Here is a 19521-nt window from a genome sequence, read left to right on the forward strand (position 1 = left end):
CTCTCCTTCTCTCTTTGACTTTCAAATAAATAAATAAATCTTTTTAAAAAAACAGAATATCTACATGATGGAGTACTAATTATCTATAAAAAAAGAAAAGAAATCCTGTCTTTTGCAACAAAATGGACACTACTGGAAAGCATTATACTTAGTGAAAAAAGCTAGTCCCAAAAAGACAGATACCATATGTTTTCTCTGATCTCAGGTAACTAATAGAGTACCTAAAATATAATGTATTATAGTGAAATGGACATTTTGAGATTTGATGATTATTTACAGTCCTTGTTACTTCTGTTGAGGAATAGTGGTTTTTTTCTTTCCTCATATTATTTATTGAACTATTTACTTAGTGTAGGGCTAACTTTACAACCATTAAGTAAACTGAAAGTAGATCTTTGTAAAATTTAAGAGTGGGAATGGAAAGGGAGCAGTAAAAAAGGTTGGCACATGGACAGGAGGAAGGGTTGGGTGGGAAGAATCATTATGTTTCTAAATCTGTACATATGAAATACATGAAACTTCTATAACATAAATAAAATTTTTAAAAAAGGAAAATTTGTACAAATATACCATGCCAACACTAATCAAAAGAAAGCTGGAGTGGCTACATTAATATTACACAGAGTAAATTTCAGAGCAAAAAAAAAATACTATTAGCAATAGAGAGGGTCAATTCATCAAAAGGCACAGTAGTATTAAAATTTTTATGTACTTAATAAGACCTTCAAAATACATTAGATAATAACTAATAGCATTTCATGGGAAAATAGGCAAATTTGCAATTATATTGACACCTTTCCCAATAATTGATAGAATAGACCCCCCCAAAAAAAGCCCCAAAGTACACAGTAGTCTTGAAAAACACTATAAATAATCTCAAACTGCAGAGGAACAGAACAGCATGATATTTTTAGAACTTTATCTATGTATATCTATGAACTAGATTTAATTTGTTCTCTGTACTAACAGTGCATTAGCATAAAAAAGGAATTATTTTTTTAAAAGACAACAGCAGCAAAATACACATTATTTTCAAGTTCACATAGAACATTTACTAGGATAACCTATTCTGGGCCATTAAAACAAATGTCCACAAAATTAAAAGGATATGTGTGATGTTCTCAGACCACTTGGAAATTGAAATTAATAATAAACAGAAAGATATATGGAAAGTTTCCAAATACTGGAATCAAAATAATATGCTTCTAAATAATCAAAGAAAAACTAAAAAGAAAATCAGAAAGCATTTTGAACTTTTTTGAATGAAAAAGAAAACAATATATATCAAAAATTGTGGAATACCAACAATTTCTCTGAGAGAAATTTATAGTACAAAATTCACATATTACAAAAGGAAAAAGGTCTTAAATTGATGACCTCAGCTTCTACCTTCCCTACATAGAAAAAGAAGAGAATACTAAACACAGAAAAGCAGAAAAAATGAAACAGAAGTGATAAAACCAGCAATCAATGAAATAAAATAATATTCCTTGAGAATATCAATAAAACTATTAACCTCTAAAGAGATTTATTAAGAAAAAAAGAGAAAGTATAAATAAGTTAGCTGGCATTGTGGCACAGTAGATCAAACTGCCGCCTGTGATACCAGTGTCCTACAAGGGCACCAGTTCAAGTCTCAGCTGATCTTCTTCCAAAGTAGCTCCCTGCTAAGCAGAAGATGGTCTGAGTACTTAGATCCTTCCCATCCACATGGGAGACCTAGATGGAATTCCAGGCTCCTAGCTTCAGCCTGGCCCAATCCCAGCCTGTAGACCATTTGGAGTAAACAAGTAGATCGAAGATTCTCTCTCTCTTTATATAATACACACACACACACACACACACACACACACACAACTTTGCCTTTCAAGTAAATTTTAAAAAACAGTTACCAATATCAGGAATGAATCCCTATAAATTTTACAGACATAAAAAGGAAAATAAGGAAGATATTAAGAGCAATATTATGCCAAGAAATTTGAAAAGTTGAGTAGAATGAATAATTATTTGAATGACACAAATTACCAGTGTTCACTAAAGAAAAACAGATGACCTGACTTATCCATATCTATAGCACCATGTCTACCTAAGAAGTTTAATAATGAAAAACTTGCCTACAAAGAAAAGTCTGCCTTCTAGTGGCTTCATTTGTGAATTTTACCAAACTTTTAAGGAAAAAACAATAAGAACTGTAAACAAACTATCAGAAAATTTGGGTCTGGTGTTGTGGCACAGTAAGTTAAGCTACTGTCTGCAATGCAAGAATCCCATACGGACATCAGTTCAACTTCCAGCTATTGCACTTCCAATCCAGCTCCCTGCTAATGTGCCTGGGAAAGCAGCAAAAGATGGCCAAGTGCATGGGCTCCTGCCACCCACGTGGGAGATTTGGATGGAGTTGCAGGCTCCTGGCTTCACTCTGGCCCATCCCTAGCCATTGTGGCCATTTGGAGAGAGAACCAGTAGATGGAAGACATCTCTCTCTGTGTTTCTTCCTCTCTTTCAGCTATGCAAATAAATATTTTTTTAAAAGGAAAGAAAAGAAAATTGAAGAAGGGAATAACAACTTTATAAGTGTACATATAAGAATTTTCAGAAATGATATTACAGTTGTACAGGCTAAGCTTATTTAAAGACTATTCAACTTAATGATCACATAATGATCACTTTTAAAAAAATAATTATTTATTTGAAAGGCTGAGTTACAGAGGTAGAGGCAGAGAGACAGAGAAGTCTTCCTTCTCCTGGTTCACTCCCCAGATGGCCGCAACAGCAGGAACTGGGCTTGTCTAAAGTCAGGAGTCAGGAGCTTCTTCTAGTTCTCCCATGTGGATGCATGTGGGTGCAGGGCTCCAAGGACTTGGGTCCTTTTCTACTGCTTTCCCAGGCCATAGCAGAGAGCTGGACAGAAAGTGGAGCAGCTGGGACTCAAACCAGCCCCAATATGGGATTCCGGGATGGCGGCTTTAGCGGTTACGCCACAGTGCTGGCCCCAATGATCGCTTTTAAGAACAATCTAAACTCTTTGGACCCAAAGTTGCTTATTAGGCACTTTTTAAAAAATTACACGTAACTAAGTATTTGAGTAGTAGAACTATGCCAATTCCTTAACTATCTAAGAAACTTTTTATTTTATTCTAACATATAAGAAAATACTTCCTTTTTTTTAAAGATTTATTTTATTTATTTGAAAGACAGAGTTACGGAGGAGGTAGAGACAGAGAGAGAGGTCTTCCATCCATTAGTTCACTCCCCAGATGGCCACAATGGCCAGAGCTGCGCCGATCCAGAGCCAGGAGCCAGAAGCCAGGAACTTCCTCCAGTTCTCCCACAGGGGTGCAGGGGCCCAAGGACTTGGACCATCTTCCTCCACTGCTCTCCCAGGTCACAGCAGAGAGTTGGATCAGAAGAGGACAGCCGGGACTAGAACTGGTGCCCACATGGGATGCCCATGCCTCAGACCAGGGCTTCAACCCACTATGTCACAGCGTCGGCCCCAAATATTTCCTTTTAAAAATATAAAAATTCTCTACACATCAATAATACTAATCTCAAACATTTAGAGATTTTGCAATGTTTACATAATATTAAGATAAATTATAACACAGAATATATAATAATGTAACACATAATGTATATGTAAACATACCGTGTCTTGTTTTGGAATTTGTACTAAAACAGAAAGAAGCTGCTCTGTATCGAGAAATCTTGAAATAACTGAAACAAACAACAAATGTGAGCATTTAAACTTCATAGTACAGTGAATATCACAGAAGCAAAGAAAGCAAAACGAAAGATATTCAGTAGTATCAAGTGAGTTGTAATCCAAATACAAGAACTAATACTTTACCATTACATTAACAACAAGCCTGTTAGTGATTGTGTTAGGCTATGTTTCAAGGACTCATGTGCAAATGACAGACTGTGTCTCTAGGAGAAACTAATAAAGAGAAGGACAAGTAAAGGGAAAAGACTAAGCAGAGGATAATTTCAGGCAACACTTGTTGAAGGAAACTTGAACTGATCCTGAAGAGGAATTCTGGGGTTTAAATTATACTTTAGTTTTTGCCATATAAATATGACAGCTGGGCTTTCATATTCTCACACCATTAATTTAAGATCACCAGGCACTTTTATACTCTGTGCTTGAGAGTCAGGACTCCAATAGCCTAAGGGCAGGCCTCCAAATGAGTGTAGGTGTGGGCAAAGAAAGAGACATACAGAAAGTTAAAAGGGAACCATAAGGATCTGGACAGAGAACCTACAATATCACCTACAGTGACCTTGACAAAAGCAGTCTAGGCACAATAGTGGGCATAGAAACAAGATTGTAGCAGATTGAGATACAGTGATGAAGAGAGGATAGTGAGAGCAGAAAATTAGTTTTTGAACAACTTTGGCTATGAATAGAAAAACATACATAAGGTGGTAGCTGGAAAAGACGAAATCCAGGGAGAGTTCTAACACAGATGGGAGAGGTATGAGCAAATTTAAATTCTCATGGAAGGAACTCAGAGTGAGAAGGATAATAAAGAAACAAGAAACAGGAAACAACTAAATGCAAGGATGGGATCTAGAGAACTGGTGGAAGAAATAGTCATGGACAGAAACAGTAATACCTCTTCCAGCTGAAACATAGGGAAGGGAAAATAGAAGAGTATAATTGTACATCTGGCATCAAATAGCTGAAAAAGACCACAATGGTTGGACCTTGACCAATATTAAATGATTAAATGACTTTATATCCCTGGCATTTACATATTACACTAAATGCCAGATACAGGTAGCCCAATAAGATGTTGCTGTGAACAATAAAAAAAAATAAATAAAGTTACGGGGACTGGCACTGTGTGTTAAGCTGCTGCCTGCAATGCCAGCATCCCATATGAACACCATTTCAATTCCAGGATGCCCCACTTCTGATCCATCACCCTACTAATGTGCCCTGGAAAGAAGCAGAAGGTGGATCAAGTCCCAGGGATCCTGTACCTATGTGGGAGAACAACGGAGTTCCTGGCTCCTGGCTTCGGCCTGGCCCAGACCCAGCTGTTGTGGCCATTTAGGGGAGTGAACCAGCAAATCCGAGATAACTCCCTCTCATCCTCTCCCCCTGCCTTTCAAATAAACAAATCTGAAAAGAGAAGAGAAGAGAGGAGAGGAGAGGAGAGGAGAGGAGAGGAGAGGAGAGGAGAGGAGGCCAGTTAAAAATGGCCTCTGTCTACCTTTCCCAACACTCACTAAATACATTTATATATATATGTATATATATATAATGTGTGTGTATATATGTATATATACATATATATATATAATGTGTGTGTGTGTAGTTTTTTAACAAGTATACTCAAGAACATTCAAAATACAGAGGCACAGCCTAAACAATACCAGGATATTGACGGAATTACACTAATTAAAAAATATTTGGAATTGGATTGAAAAAACTAGAAAGTTACAAATATCTTCTAATAATTAATGTACCATTTCAGTTTAGAACATAAGGTGAGGGAGTCAGGAGACTATGCAAGACTGGCCAAGCTGCTAGCAATCAATAATTAGATGAGTATCGCTTCTCAGCTTTTTGGCTAAGATCAAGTGTAGGAATTAGATGAGAAGCAGTGTGTATCAACTGTTCTCCCACCTATAGATTTAAGAGGAAAACAGCCATACCAGTGAATACTTAGCCACACCCAAAGAAAATTTTCTTATCCCATTTATGAATTGAATTGTGCCTCCCTCCTACCCCTCAAAATACTCTGAATTTTTAATTCCTAGTAACTATGAATGTGACCTTTTTTGGAAATTGGGTCTTTGCAGAAGAAACCAAGTAAAGATGAAGTCATTATGGTGACCGAATATGACTGAAGTCCTAATGAGAAAATAATGTGAACAAACACTGCAAGAACACCATATGGCAACAGAGAGAATGGACTAGTAAAGCTATAAAAGTACACCATGGACTGACAGCCACCACCAGAGGCTAGCAAGAGGCAAAGAAAGATATTCTTTTACAAGGTTCAACATGGTCCAACTGACACCTTAATTTTAGCTTCTAACTTCCAGAACTGTGAATTCTGTTTAAAAATTGTCCTAAACAGCAATCTGGCCTCAGAATCAGCCCTTAAGGCATGCGGATCCGGCTGAAAAGCCCATGAGAGTATTTCAGGCATGGAAAGCCAAGACACTCTGGGGGGAAAAAAAAAAAAACTAAATGAAAGATCTCTGTGAGTGAGATCCCAGTGGAAAGAATGGGGCCATCAAAGGAGGAGGAACCTTTCTCTGAAGGGAGGAGAGAACTTCCACTTTGACTACGACCTCGTCTAAATATGATCAGAGTCGGTGAACTCAAAAGACTTCCATAGCCTTGGCAACTCATGACAAGAGCCTAGGATGATTACTGATGCCATAAACAAGAGTGTCAATTTGTTAAGTCAATAACAAGAGTCACTGTGCACTTACTCCTCATGTAGGATCTCTGTCCTTAAGGTGCTGTACATTGAGATTTAATGCTATAACTAGTACTCAAACAGTATTTTTCACTTTGTGTTTCTATGTGGGTGCAAACTGTTGAAATCTTTACTTAATGTATGCTAAACTGATCTTCTGTATGTAAAGAGAATCGAGAATGAATCTTAAAAAAAAAAAAAGAAAAGAAAATGAATCTTGATGTGAATGGAAGGGGAGAAGGAGTGGGAGAGAGGAGGGTTGCAGGTGGGAGGGAAGTTATGGGAGGGGGAAGCCACTGTAATCCATAAGCTGTACTTTGGAAATTTATATTCATTAAATAAAAGTTAAAAAAAAAGATACTCTTTTACAAGGTTCAACATGGTCCAACTGACACCTTAATTTTAGCTTCTAACTTCCAGAACTGTGAATTCTGTTTTAAAAATTGTTCTTTTAAACCACTGTATATGTGGTACTTTTTACAGCAGTCCCAGGAAACTAATACACTCCATCTATTGATAATTACCTAGTCTGGACAAATCTTTTTTCCTTTGAGGATTACTCTGGAGAAAAAGAATTACAACCTGTCTAAAAAATAAATAAATAAAACCCCACAGAAAGAAAGGAACAATATCCAGAATCCACAAAACCAAAACATAAAATATACCTCTGAAATTATTTCCTTCAGGATCCAAAAAATTTTCTAGAAAATAATTAACATGTTGGAATATAAGAATGTATATCTTTATTACCCAACTTTCAGAAACATGGAAAAAATTAACCTAATTATATTTTTAAAATAATTTGTATTAGGACAGGCTTTGTGGTTCAACAGGTTAAGCCACCACCTGGGACATACAGATCAGATTACTGGTTTGAGTTTCACCTACTCTACTTTTAATCTAGTTCCCTGCTAATATACCTAAGAAGTAACCTATTCCTGCCACCCACACTGGAGATCTGGATAGATTTCCTGGCTCCTAGCTTCAGGCTGGCCCAACCCCCAACTCTTGTGGAAGTGAACCAGCAGATGAAAGATTGATATTTTTTCTGTCAGTCTGCCTTTCACATAAATAATCTCAAAAAATTCATATTTGTTATACAGATATTTTAAGTGTTGTCTTCAATAAATCATACTCCTTACATAATGTTTTCTTTAGCCATTTTATATTTGTCATGAATCCCTTGCTATGTAATATTAATATATCCACCAATGCTTTAAGAAAATGTGTATTATATATGTATATATATATAGTGTTTACATATGAGGGTAATATAACAAAATGTTAAAAACTGATACATTTTTGTATGCTCATTGAACTCTTTATACTTTTTTGTATTTAACTATTTTATAATAAAAATACAAAAAATACTTTATACTTATAAAATTCAGATATTAATTTACCTGATTGAAGTCCAAAAAAGAGTTCCTCATCTTGAAGTAGCTCTTGAACACAATCTAATCTCATGTTAATGGTTTCAATATCAACTAGAGGTTCTAAGATATTAGAACGAAGTCTTCTACTCCCTCCAGGAGTCTTAGTATAATTCAGAACACCAAAGAGAGTGTGATTATTCCTTTGAAAGCACAAATTTGGAAATTTCATTAAGCATACAAAGGAAAATCCAAGAAAATGGCATTTTAACTTTGTAATTGAACAATCCTATAACTACAGTAGTTATTCTCAAACTTTATTATGCATGCAAGTTATATGGGGATTCTAATTCAATAGGTCTGAGATCAGGGCTTAGAATCCACATCCTGAACTAGCTCATAAGTACATATGTCAGTCAATGCACCACACTTTGGTTAACAAATAATGACAGTATCACCTTGTCCTTAATGACTTTTTTCCATAATATATATTTATAATATTGAGACTCATATAAAGTTTTCTGGTCCATGAAATTCCATAAATAACATAACCTTCACGGAGAAGGGACTCTTACATTGATAAAAATGAGTGTTTAACATAATCACCCTGCTCTAATTTATGAAGTTAGAGAAAATTACAAGAGAATTTCATAATGTCTAAGTGATTATTATGAAGAAATGAGATATTATAAAGAATAAATATCATTGGGCTATTTATTAGAAAATTACAATTCACATGAAAAAGCTAGTACAGGGCAGGCATTTGGTACAGCCATTAAGATGCCTCTCTTATCATAATGCATTGGATTCAAGTCTTGGCTCCACTTCAATTCTAGCTTACTGCTAATGCACACTCTAGGAGGCAGCACATAATAGGTCAATTAATTGGGTCCCTGCCACCAACGTGAGACAGTCAGACTCAATTACCAGCTCTTGGCATTGGACTGGCTCAGTACCACCTTTTGCAGGTATTTGGGAGTAAACCAGTATATGGAAGCTTTCTATTTCTCTGTCTCTGCCTCTGCCTCTCTCTCTCTCCCTCTCTCTGCCTTTCAAATACATAAAAAGTAAATAAATTTAGAAGAATTTTAAAGCCAATTTATTTTAATATTCAACATTTATTGAGCAGTTATGGTATTCAAAACCCTGTGCTAAGCACTGAACATACAAGACAGACATGATTTCTATCTTCATGGTCCTTACATTCTAGTGACTGATTAGTAACAATCTGTATCAGTTTACTTGCCATAAATGGGGACAAGACAAAGAGTAGAGAGAGAGACAGACAATAAGCCTATACATATAAAGAAAGAAAATATTTCAGGAACAGAAACTGCTAAATAAAAATAATAGGAGTATGTAGAGAATGACCAGGAGGTTTACTTTAGTTAGGCTGATTGATAAAAATCTGTGTACTTGACAGTTGTGTAGAGACCTGAATGATAAAAAAAAAAAAAAAAAGCAGTAATGCAAAGGTGAAATTGAGATAGAAATCTAAATATTATAGAGTAGCTTTTAAGGGGAAATTTATCAGATCTGATTTCTGAATTAAAAGGATCACTCTGACTGCTATGCTAAACAAAGGGGAAAAAAGGCATAGATACATGTTGGGTGGTCATTACAGTCGTCTAGGTTAAAGAGGTCAGAGGTTTAGGTTACTGTGATAATTTGGAAATGGATAAACGTAATCAAGAATTGGTATTCTCTGAAGATTGAGTAAAGAGCATTTGCTGTTGGACTGCATCTGGGGTGTGAGAAGAGAGGAAATAAGAATGACTCAGGCCCGGTGCTGTGGAGTAGCAGGTAAAGCTGCCACCAGCAGTGCCGGCATCCCATATAGGTGCAGGTTCGAGTCCCAGCTGCTCTACTTCTAATTCAGCTCTCTGCTATGGCCTGGAAAAGCAGAAGATGGCCCAAGTCCTTGGGCCCCTGCACCTATGTGGGAGACCTGGAAGAAGCTCCTGGCTTCAGGTCGGCCCAGCTCTGGTACTGCGGGCATCTGTGGAGTGAACCAGTGGATGGAAGACCTCTTTCTCTCTCTCTGCCTCTCTGAAATTCTGGCCTTCAGATAGATAGACAGATAGTAGACAGATAGTAGATAGATAAAGAAAAGAGGAGAGGAGAGGGGAGAGGAAAGGGGAGGGGAGAGGGCAGAGGGGAGGGGAGGGGGGAGGGAAGAGGGGGGGGAGAGGGGAGGGAAAGAGGGGAGGGGAGGGGGCAGAGGGGAGGGAAGAGGGGAGGGGGAGGGGGGAGAGGGGGCAGAGGGGAGGGAAGAGGGAGGGGAAGGGGGGAGAGGGGGCAGAGGGGAGGGAAGAGGGAGGGGAGAGGGGGGAGAGGGGGGAGAGAGGAGGGAAAGAGGGAAGGGGAGGGGGAGGAGGGGAGGGGAGAGGAGGAGAGAGAGGAGAGGAGAGGGGAGGGGAGGGGAGGGGAGGGGAGGAGAGGAGAGAGAAGAAGAGAGAACTCTTGGGGCCCGCATTGTGGTGCAGTAGATTAAGCACAGGTTCAAGTCCTAACTGCTCTCCTCCCAATCTACCTTCCTGCTAACGCACCTGGGAAAGCAGAAGATGGCACAAATACTTGGGATCCTGTCACTCACTTATATAGGAGATTGTTTGAAATCCAGGCTCCTGGCTGCAGTCTGGACCGTCCTGGCCATTTTGGTCATCTGAGCAGTGAAACAGTGGATGGAATATCTCTTTCCCTGTATCTCCCTAAGTTTTACGTAACAGATATTGGGTGTACTAATTTAAAGAAATTTGTATGGAATTACTCAGATCTACCAGCTGAGGGTTTCTCATCACATGCACAGTTTTTATTTTTTGAGAATTTGGATTCTGTAGGAACAAAAAAAAAATTGGGGAGCACACATAAACCTGTCATTTACTATAGAAATCAATGAGTGTAACACTACATTGTCACAAGAGGACACTTGCCACTCAAATGGACAAGTCTATGGAGCAGCCAGGACTTGAACTGGCGCCCATATGGGATGCTGGCACTGCAGGCAGTGGATTTACTCACTATGCCACAGTGCCAGCCCCAGAATATCAATCTTTTTAAAAATAATTTATTTTAATCTACTTGAAAAACGGCTGTCGGGGAGAGATAAAGAAAAAAGGAGAGCAAGAGAGAGATCTTTCACCCATTTGTTCATTCCCCAAATGGTCAGGGCTGGGCCAGGCTGAAGCCAGGAACTTCGTCCAGGTCTCCTGGGGGAGACCAGTTCTTGAGCCATCTGCTGCCTCCCAGCTTCTTACCTCCTCAGCAAGAAGCTAAATCAGAAGTGGAGTAGCTGGGACTCGAAGTGGCACTCCTATATAGGATGGGGATGTTTCTCTAATTACTAGTGATGCTTACCATCTTTTCATGTAATTATTGGCCATTTGTTTATCTTCTTTGGAGAAATGTCTATTAAGGCCCTTTGTCCAGTTTTTTTTTTTTTTTTTTTTTTTTTTTTTGACAGGCAGAGTGGACAGTGAGAGAGAGAGACAGAGAGAAAGGTCTTCCTTTTTGCCGTTGGTTCACCCTCCAATGGCCGCCGCGGCCGGCGCATCACGCTGATCCGAAGCCAGGAGCCAGGTGCTTTTCCTGGTCTCCCATGCGGGTGCAGGGCCCAAGGACTTGGGCCATCCTCCACTGCACTCCCTGGCCACAGCAGAGAGCTGGCCTGGAAGAGGGGTAACCGGGACAGAATCCGGCGCCCCTTGTCCAGTTTTAAAGTGAGGTGGGTTTTGTTTGTTTTTTGCTGTTTAGTACAAATATCTTTTATTTTATAGTTTTTACTTATTTGAGAGACAGAGAGACAGAGTGTGCTCCCATCCACTTATTCACTCTCCAAATGCACAAAACAGCTGGGGTTGGGCTAGGGCCAAAGCTGGGAGCTGAGATTGCAATCCACACAAATGTAGTGCCAGGAACCAATCACTTGAACCATCATTGTTGGCTCCTAGGGTCTACATTAGCAGCAGCTGGAGTGAGAAGCTAAAGGCAGGAACCAGAGTCAGGAATCAAACCCACATTTTCTGAAGTAGGACATGGGCATCTCAGCTGGCATCTTAATTATGAGCCTAAATGCCCCCAAATATCTTTTTACAACCTGATTTTGGTGAAACTTCTGAGCAGTTTAGCAACAATGGTACAATGATTAAAAACATTTATTCAGGGGTCAGTCCTGTGGCACAGCAGGTTAAGCTACCACCTGCAGCATCCAACATGGGTGCTGGTTCAAGTCCCAGCTGCTCCACTTCTGATCCAGCATCCAGCACCCTACTAATGTGCTGGGAAAGCAGCACAGGGTGACCCAAGTGGTTGGCCCCCTGCACCCACATGGGATACCTGGAAGAAGCTCCTGGCTTCAGCCTGGCCCAGCCCTGACCATTGTGGCCATTTCAGGAATGAACTAGCAGATGGAAGATTTCTCCCCCACCCTCTCCCTCTGAAACTCTGCCTTTCAAATAAACAAATCAGAGAGGAGAGGAGGGGAAGGGAGGGGAGAGGAATAAAAGAAAAAAAGAAAAAGAAAAAGAAAGAAAGAAAAGTCCAATGAAAAATGGCCTCTCTACCTTTCCCAATATTCACTAAACACATAATACACACAATGTGTGTGTGTGTGTATGTAATTTTTTTAACAAATATACTCAAGAACATTCAAAATACAGAAACACAGCCTAAAAAATACCAGGATATTGAAGGAATTACACTAATTAAAAAGTATTTGGAATTGGACTGAGATCTTCCCTCTGCTGGTTCACTCTCCAAATGGCCACAACAGCTGTGACTGTGCCAGGCTGAAGTCAGGAACCCAGAGCTTCTTCTGGGTCTCCCCCATGGGTAAAGGGGCCCAAGTACTTGGGCCATCTTCTTCTTTTTTCCCAGACCATTAGCAGGAAGCTGGATGGAAAGTGGAGCAGCTGGGTCAGAACCCAGCACCCATTTGGGATGCTGGCATTGCAAGTGGTGGCTTTACCTGCCACACCACAATGCTGGACCTAACCTCCACTTCTGATTTCAGCTTCCTGTCAGTGCAGATTCTAAAAGGCAGCTCAAGTAGCTGGGTTCCGGCCACCCATGTTGGAAACGAATTGTGTTCCTGGCTCCTGGCTTCAGCATAAGCCACCCCCAGTTTGTTGCAGGCATTTCAAGAATGAACTTCAGAGCTTTCTCTTTCCCGCTCTCTCTCTTTTACCTTTTCCCTTTCATTTCCCCTTCTCTCCCTTTCTGGTTCTCCAAATAAATTTTAAAAGAAATCTTTTAATAAAACAAATATATTTATTCACTATTTCTTCATGAAACAACTGAAAAAAATTTAAATTAATTAATCTTAAAAAAAAGGACATAAAATGATACTTTTAAAAAGGATTTATTTATTTGTTTGAAAGGCAGAGTTACAGAGAGAGAGGGCGAAACAGAGTGAGAAATATCTGTAGGTTCACTCCCCAGATGGCCATAATGGCGAGGACTGGGCCAGACTGAAGCCAGAGCTAGTAGCTCTTCCAGGTCTCCCACATGGGTTGCAGGATCCCAAGCACTTGAGCCATCTTCTGCTGATTTCTCAGGCACATTAGTGAAGAGCTGGATTGGAAGTAGAGCAGCTGGGACACGAACTGGCATCCATATGGATGCCAGTGTCATAGGCAACAGCTTAAACTACTACACTCTAACACCGGCCCTTAAAAATACATTTTTTAAAATTTATTTGACAGGTAGAGTTATAGACAGTGAGAGAGAGAGACAGAGACAAAGGTCTTCCTTCCGTTGGTTCACTCCCCAAATGGCCACCACAGCCGACACTGGGCCGATCCGAAGCCAGGAGCCAGGTGCTTCTTCCTGGTCTCCCATGCGGGTGCAGGGCCCAAACACTTGGGCTATCCTCCACTGCCCTCCCAGGCCACAGCAGAGAGCTGGACTGGAAGAGGAGCAACTGGGACCAGAACCCGGTGCCTACATGGGATGCCGGCACCACAGGCGGAGGATTAACCAAGTAAGCCACAGCACCGGCCCTAAAAATACATTTTTTAAAAAAGTTAGAAGATCTTACCTATAGTCTTGGTTATTAACTAGCAATTCAAGGTTTTGGGCTGATGATGAATCTATCATTGCTGTTTGTTCACTACCTTGGAAACAAATCTTCAGCGATTTGGGTGCATAAACTGAATTTTGAATAAATTCAACATATTTTAACAAAGCTGCAACAGCTGCAAGACAGTAATATCTGTAAGGTAATCAATGATATATCACTGTAAGTCCTTAATTTAAAAAATTACTGCTATAAGAAGAAACACTCATTTCAACTTATTTTCAGTAAAATTACAAGTAAGTTATAACAAATGTTCCTTATTTTAAAATACAATACTTAAGGGAACTTAAGAATACTTAAGGGTCACCAATAAACCATGTGTCAGAGACAACATTCAATGGTAATTTGTGTCTATTTTGGATTTACAACTCTAAGTACTCAAATAATGCTGAAAGAGTATGAAGACCTTAAAGGTGGGGTCAGGATGTCCCAATCAATAGGAAAATATATTACAAATTCAGTGAGAATAAACATGGTCACTAACTGAGTAAACAGTGTCCAATCTGGCTCAGAGAACATATTGATTTTGCACGTTCTGAGAAATATTTATCCTAAAAATATAATTTCCTATCTCATATTTCTAGGATTAAAAGTATGATGTAATAAGAACACCACTTCAACTGTACTTCATTTCCATGCCACAACTTTTCTAGTTTACTGTGATGCTTGAGATTTTTAATCCAAAATAAAGCTGGCAGCAATCATCAGAGCAATAGATTATAACTAATTTGGGGACACTGCATAGAAACTTTAATTAACTGTTTTATTATTTCAATAATATTGTGTATTATGAGTCTGGAACTTTTCTAGGTAGTTAGTAGGGATACAGAAGGGATCAAAGAAAACTCTGCCCTCATGGAACTCACACTGGAGCTTTCTTACTTTCTTTTTAAGTTGTAACTTACTTGGACTGAACCTCCATTAGGACAGTGCTGAATTCTGCTGTGCAAAACTGTTCAATATACTCTAATCCTTTTGTTTCATTGAAGTATTTCCTTTGGACAGTAGTAAAATTAACGTTCTGAAAAAAAGTTTTAATTGCAAAATAAATTTTTAAGTGCCATATGTTGCTCAAAAGTGCTATTATAAACACATAGACAGGTGGTAAAAATATGTATACATTTTTTTCAATATTTAAATAGAAACATTAAAAACAAAATGGTTACCCATCTTTCTAAGTGTCATGTAGTACAATCTGTAGCCCTTATTAAGATTTACTCTCAGGAAATTTAACTGAATATAACAGGTACAATAGTCAAAAAGTAACCATGAGAATCTGCCTTCTAGTAGTTTATTCATAGTAACAACATCACATAGATTTTATACTAAGCCTTCCAAACTCTGTCACAATTGAGAAAGGCTAGAATCTTAGAATGTGCCAGTTGAAACTATGAAAACAATAACTGCGCCTATCAAATCCATGAAATATTATTTATATTATGCAAATTCATTGAGAATAAAGTCAGAGGCAATGGACCTTTTTAGAAAGGAAAAAAAAAGAATCATGAAGTTCTAAAGTAAAACCTTTACCTACTTCGATTGATGTAATGGGTAAAAAAAAAAAAATCTGTCAAAGAGCTATCAAGACTGAAGAAAAAAAGACACTCATGGGAAAGCAGCGAATTTGTCAGGTACCAAGATTGTTTTTTTTTTTTTTTTTTTTTTTTTTTTTTTTTGACAGGCAGAGTGGACAGTGAGAGAGAGACAGAGAGAGAAAGGTCTTCCTTTTGCCGTTGGTTCACCCTCCAATGGCCGCCGCTGCAGCCGGCGCACCGCGCTGATCCTGGCAGGAGCCAGGAGCCAGGTGCTTTTCCTGGTCTCCCATGGGGTGCAGGGCCCAAGCACCTGGGCCATCCTCCACTGCACTCCCTGGCCATAGCAGAGAGCTGGCCTGGAAGAGGGGCAACCGGGACAGAATCCGGCGCCCCAACCGGGACTAGAACCCGGTGTGCCGGCGCCGCAAGGTGGAGGATTAGCCTATTGAGCCACGGCGCCGGCTAGGTACCAAGATTGTTTTAAAAGTTATCTCAGAGATGGATATCCATCCCAGTGGTTAAGATGGTGCTTGGGCCTGCCCACATCCTGTATCTGAGTGCTTGGGTCTGAGACCCCACTCTGCTCCTGATCTGACTTATTGCTGATGTGTATGCTGGGAGGCAGCAGGTGATTACTGAAATAACTGGGTTCTTGACATCCTTTTAAGAGAACTAGATTGAGTTCCCGGATCCCAGCTTTGGTCTTGCTCAGTCCCAGTTGTTGTAGGCATTTGGGGAGTGAATCAGAAGATGAGAGATTGCTTTTTCTCCCCCTTTCTCTCTCACTCCTCCCTCCAAAAATAGACAAAAATAAATAAATGAGATGAATTGAAAGCTCATTTATAATTTTTATGTTTTTGGGCCACTGAGATCTGGTACCAGACAGGGATGCCCACTCTCACCACTGCTATTCAATATAGTTCTGGAAGTTCTAGCCAGAGCTATTAGGCAAGAAAAAGAAATTAAAGGGATACAAATTGGGAAGGAAGAACTCAAACTATCCCTCTTTGCAGATGATATGATTCTTTATTTAGGGGACACAAAGAACTCTACTAAGAGACTATTGGAACTCATAGAAGATTTTGGCAAAGTAGCAGGGTATAAAATCAATGCACAAAAATCAACAGCCTTTGTATACACAGGCAATGCCATGGCTGAGGAAGAACTTCTAAGATCAATCCCATTCACAATAGCTACAAAAACAATCAAATACCTTGGAATAAACTTAACCAAGGACTGTGGGGAGCAACTCGGACTAGACTATTACTGGAATTAAGACTTATTCTATGCATCTGCTCTCCCACAATATGGTGCTGAGAAGGGAGTAACAACTTCTACGCAGCTGCCTCTCGCTAACTTGAGTGATGACCTGCAGGAACTGATCCTGCTCCTGATTGGAGGAGAGCAGCGTACTCGGCGTGTGGGTAGCAGAGCACGGATTGGTGGAAGAGGACTATAAAGGAGGAGAGAGACAACATGCACCAGGAACATCTATCTGAAGGAACATCTGTGCAGCCCCCAAGAGAGCCGGCTGGCGGTGTGCTGCTCCCCCGCAGAAGTGGGGAAAGTGGCAGGGGGAACCACCCTTCCACAGAGGTGGAAGGGACGGTAGCCAACCCGGGAAGAACCAGCAGCAAACCCGGGGAGGGCCGAGCAGATGAAAGAACAGCGCAGGGTCCTGTGTCGTTCCTCCACGAAGACGGGGAGCGACATAATGGTGCCGTGACTCGGATATGAAGCCTAGGCAGGGTTTAGTGTCGCTCCTCCACGAAGAGGGGGAGCAACATAATGGTGCCGTGACTCAGATAGGAAACCTAGGAGGGAAGAAGCGGGAAGAAGTGGGAAAATACCGGAGAGAGAGACTAGAAGAGCCTAAGGAAAAGCCGGACGGAAAAGGTGCCGGAAGAAGCTATTGAAAGCCTAGGCATAGACTCGGATACGGACTGTGGGAAAGAAGTTAGGATTGAAAGCTAGGAGATTGAAAGCGAAAGTGAAACCTAGAAGAAACTTAGACTCGGATACGGACTGTGGGGAGAAGCCAGGAGAAATGAGAGGGGAATATTGTTGGAAGAAAAGTTAGGAAACATACCGGGTAGAGAAAAATGTTAGGGAAAATGAAGCTGCGGGGGCAGGCTGAGGCGGAGACGTAAGCTATGTTGGGATTCGTCAAGTCAGCCCGGGGAACAAAAGGCGAAAAGCTAAACCAGAGGCGGAGATGTGTGAGCTAGGTTGGAATCCATCAGATTAGCCCGGGGAGCAAAAGACGGGAAGCCAAACCGAAAGGCACAGACGTGAGCTAGGTTGAATTCGCCAGGTTAGCCCGGGGAACTTAGACTGAATACTGGTGGCGGAAACGTGAGCTAGGCTGTGTGATTCGCGGAAGCCGCCGCGTGCAGAGAGAGCACGGGGCGTGAATAGATAGGGAGTGCGGGGCTGACACGGAGGCCGTGGTGCGGGCGCGAAGGGGCACGGAGACCGCGGAGAGCGCGTGAAGCCAGGAAGCGGCTCAGAGCCGGGAAGCGGCTCAGAGCCGGGAAGCCGCCGCGGGGCGAGGCGCCAAGAAGCAGCCTCGGGGCAGGCGCCAGGAAGCCGCGGGATAAGAGAAACAGAAGTTTAGAAGTAAAATGAGAGAAATAGGAATGCTGGCAGATAGAAGTAAAATAGGAGAGATAGGAATGCCTGGAGATAGAGAAATAGAGAAAAATAAGGCCTCCCCACAACATGGCAATGAGAGAGCTTGGATTCGGTCTGCCTGATTAGTAAGACAATAAGCACCTGTGGGCGGCTGCAGGTCACCGAAGACAGGCACGTTATCAACACCAATAAGTCTCCCCACAAGACGGCAATGAGAGGGCTTGGATTCAGTTTGCCTGATTGATAGGGCTTGTAAGCACCTGCAGGCAGTTCTAGCAGAGCAGAGCATGCGCTGCAGGGCACCGAACACAGGCACGCATCAAGCGCCTAAAAACCTCCTCACAACATGGCGAAGAGAGGACCCGGACTCGGTTTGCCTGATTGGTAGGGCTTGTAAGCACCTGTGGGCAACTCTAGCAAGCAGAGCAGAGTGTGTGCCACGGGGCACCAAAGACAGGCGCGTATCAACGCCAAAAAAATAAAAAGAAAGGGGGATCTGTGGGGAGCAACTCGGACTAGACTATTACTGGAATTAAGACTTATTCTATGCATCTGCTCTCCCACAATATGGTGCTGAGAAGGGAGTAACAACTTCTACGCAGCTGCCTCTCGCTAACTTGAGTGATGACCTGCAGGAACTGATCCTGCTCCTGATTGGAGGAGAGCAGCGTACTCGGCGTGTGGGTAGCAGAGCACGGATTGGTGGAAGAGGACTATAAAGGAGGAGAGAGACAACATGCACCAGGAACATCTATCTGAAGGAACACCTGTGCAGCCCCCGAGAGAGCCGGCTGGCGGTGTGCCGCTCCCCCGCAGAAGTGGGGAAAGTGGCAGGGGGAACCACCCTTCCACGGAGGTGGAAGGGACGGTAGCCAACCCGGGAAGAACCAGCAGCAAACCCGGGGAGGGCCGAGCAGATGAAAGAACAGCGCAGGGTCCTGTGTCGTTCCTCCACGAAGAGGGGGAGCGACAAAGGACGTTAAAGAAATCTACAATGAAAATTACAAAACCTTAAAGAAATAAATAGAAGAGGATACCAAGAAATGGAAAAATCTTCCATGCTCATGGATTGGAAGAATCAGTATCATCAAAATGTCCATTCTCCCAAAAGCAATTTATACATTCAATGCAATACCAATCAAGATACCGAAGACCTTCTTCTCAGATCTGGAAAAAATGATGCTGAAATTCATATGGAGACACAGGAGACCTCGAATAGCTAAAGCAATCTTGTACAACAAAAACAAAGCTGGAGGCATCACAATACCAGATTTCAGGACATACTACAGGGCAGTTGTAATCAAAACAGCATGGTACTGGTACAGAAACAGATGGATAGACCAATGGAACAGAATTGAAACACCAGAAATCAATCCAAACATCTACAGCCAACTCATATTTGATCAAGGATCCAAAACCAATCCCTGGAGTAAGGACAGTCTATTCAATAAATGGTGCTG

The 19521-nt window shown here is 41.1% G+C and overlaps 1 protein-coding gene across 1 annotated transcript in view; it reads right to left on the bottom strand.

Annotated features, from left to right (window-relative positions):
- The window catches only part of MSH4 (mutS homolog 4), a 92738-nt gene that overhangs the window by 53154 nt on the left and 20063 nt on the right, over positions 1-19521 (bottom strand). Inside the window, exons 5-8 of the mRNA XM_070078240.1 lie at positions 14798-14913; positions 13854-14027; positions 7847-8019; positions 3650-3717 (exon numbers count right to left, since the gene is read on the bottom strand). Of these exons, the coding sequence (XP_069934341.1) occupies positions 3650-3717; positions 7847-8019; positions 13854-14027; positions 14798-14913 (531 nt within the window). The remainder of the gene's footprint in view (positions 1-3649; positions 3718-7846; positions 8020-13853; positions 14028-14797; positions 14914-19521) is intronic.

Source organism: Oryctolagus cuniculus, chromosome 7 (genome assembly GCF_964237555.1).
Source record: "Oryctolagus cuniculus chromosome 7, mOryCun1.1, whole genome shotgun sequence".
NCBI classification, from domain to species: Eukaryota; Metazoa; Chordata; class Mammalia; order Lagomorpha; family Leporidae; genus Oryctolagus; species Oryctolagus cuniculus.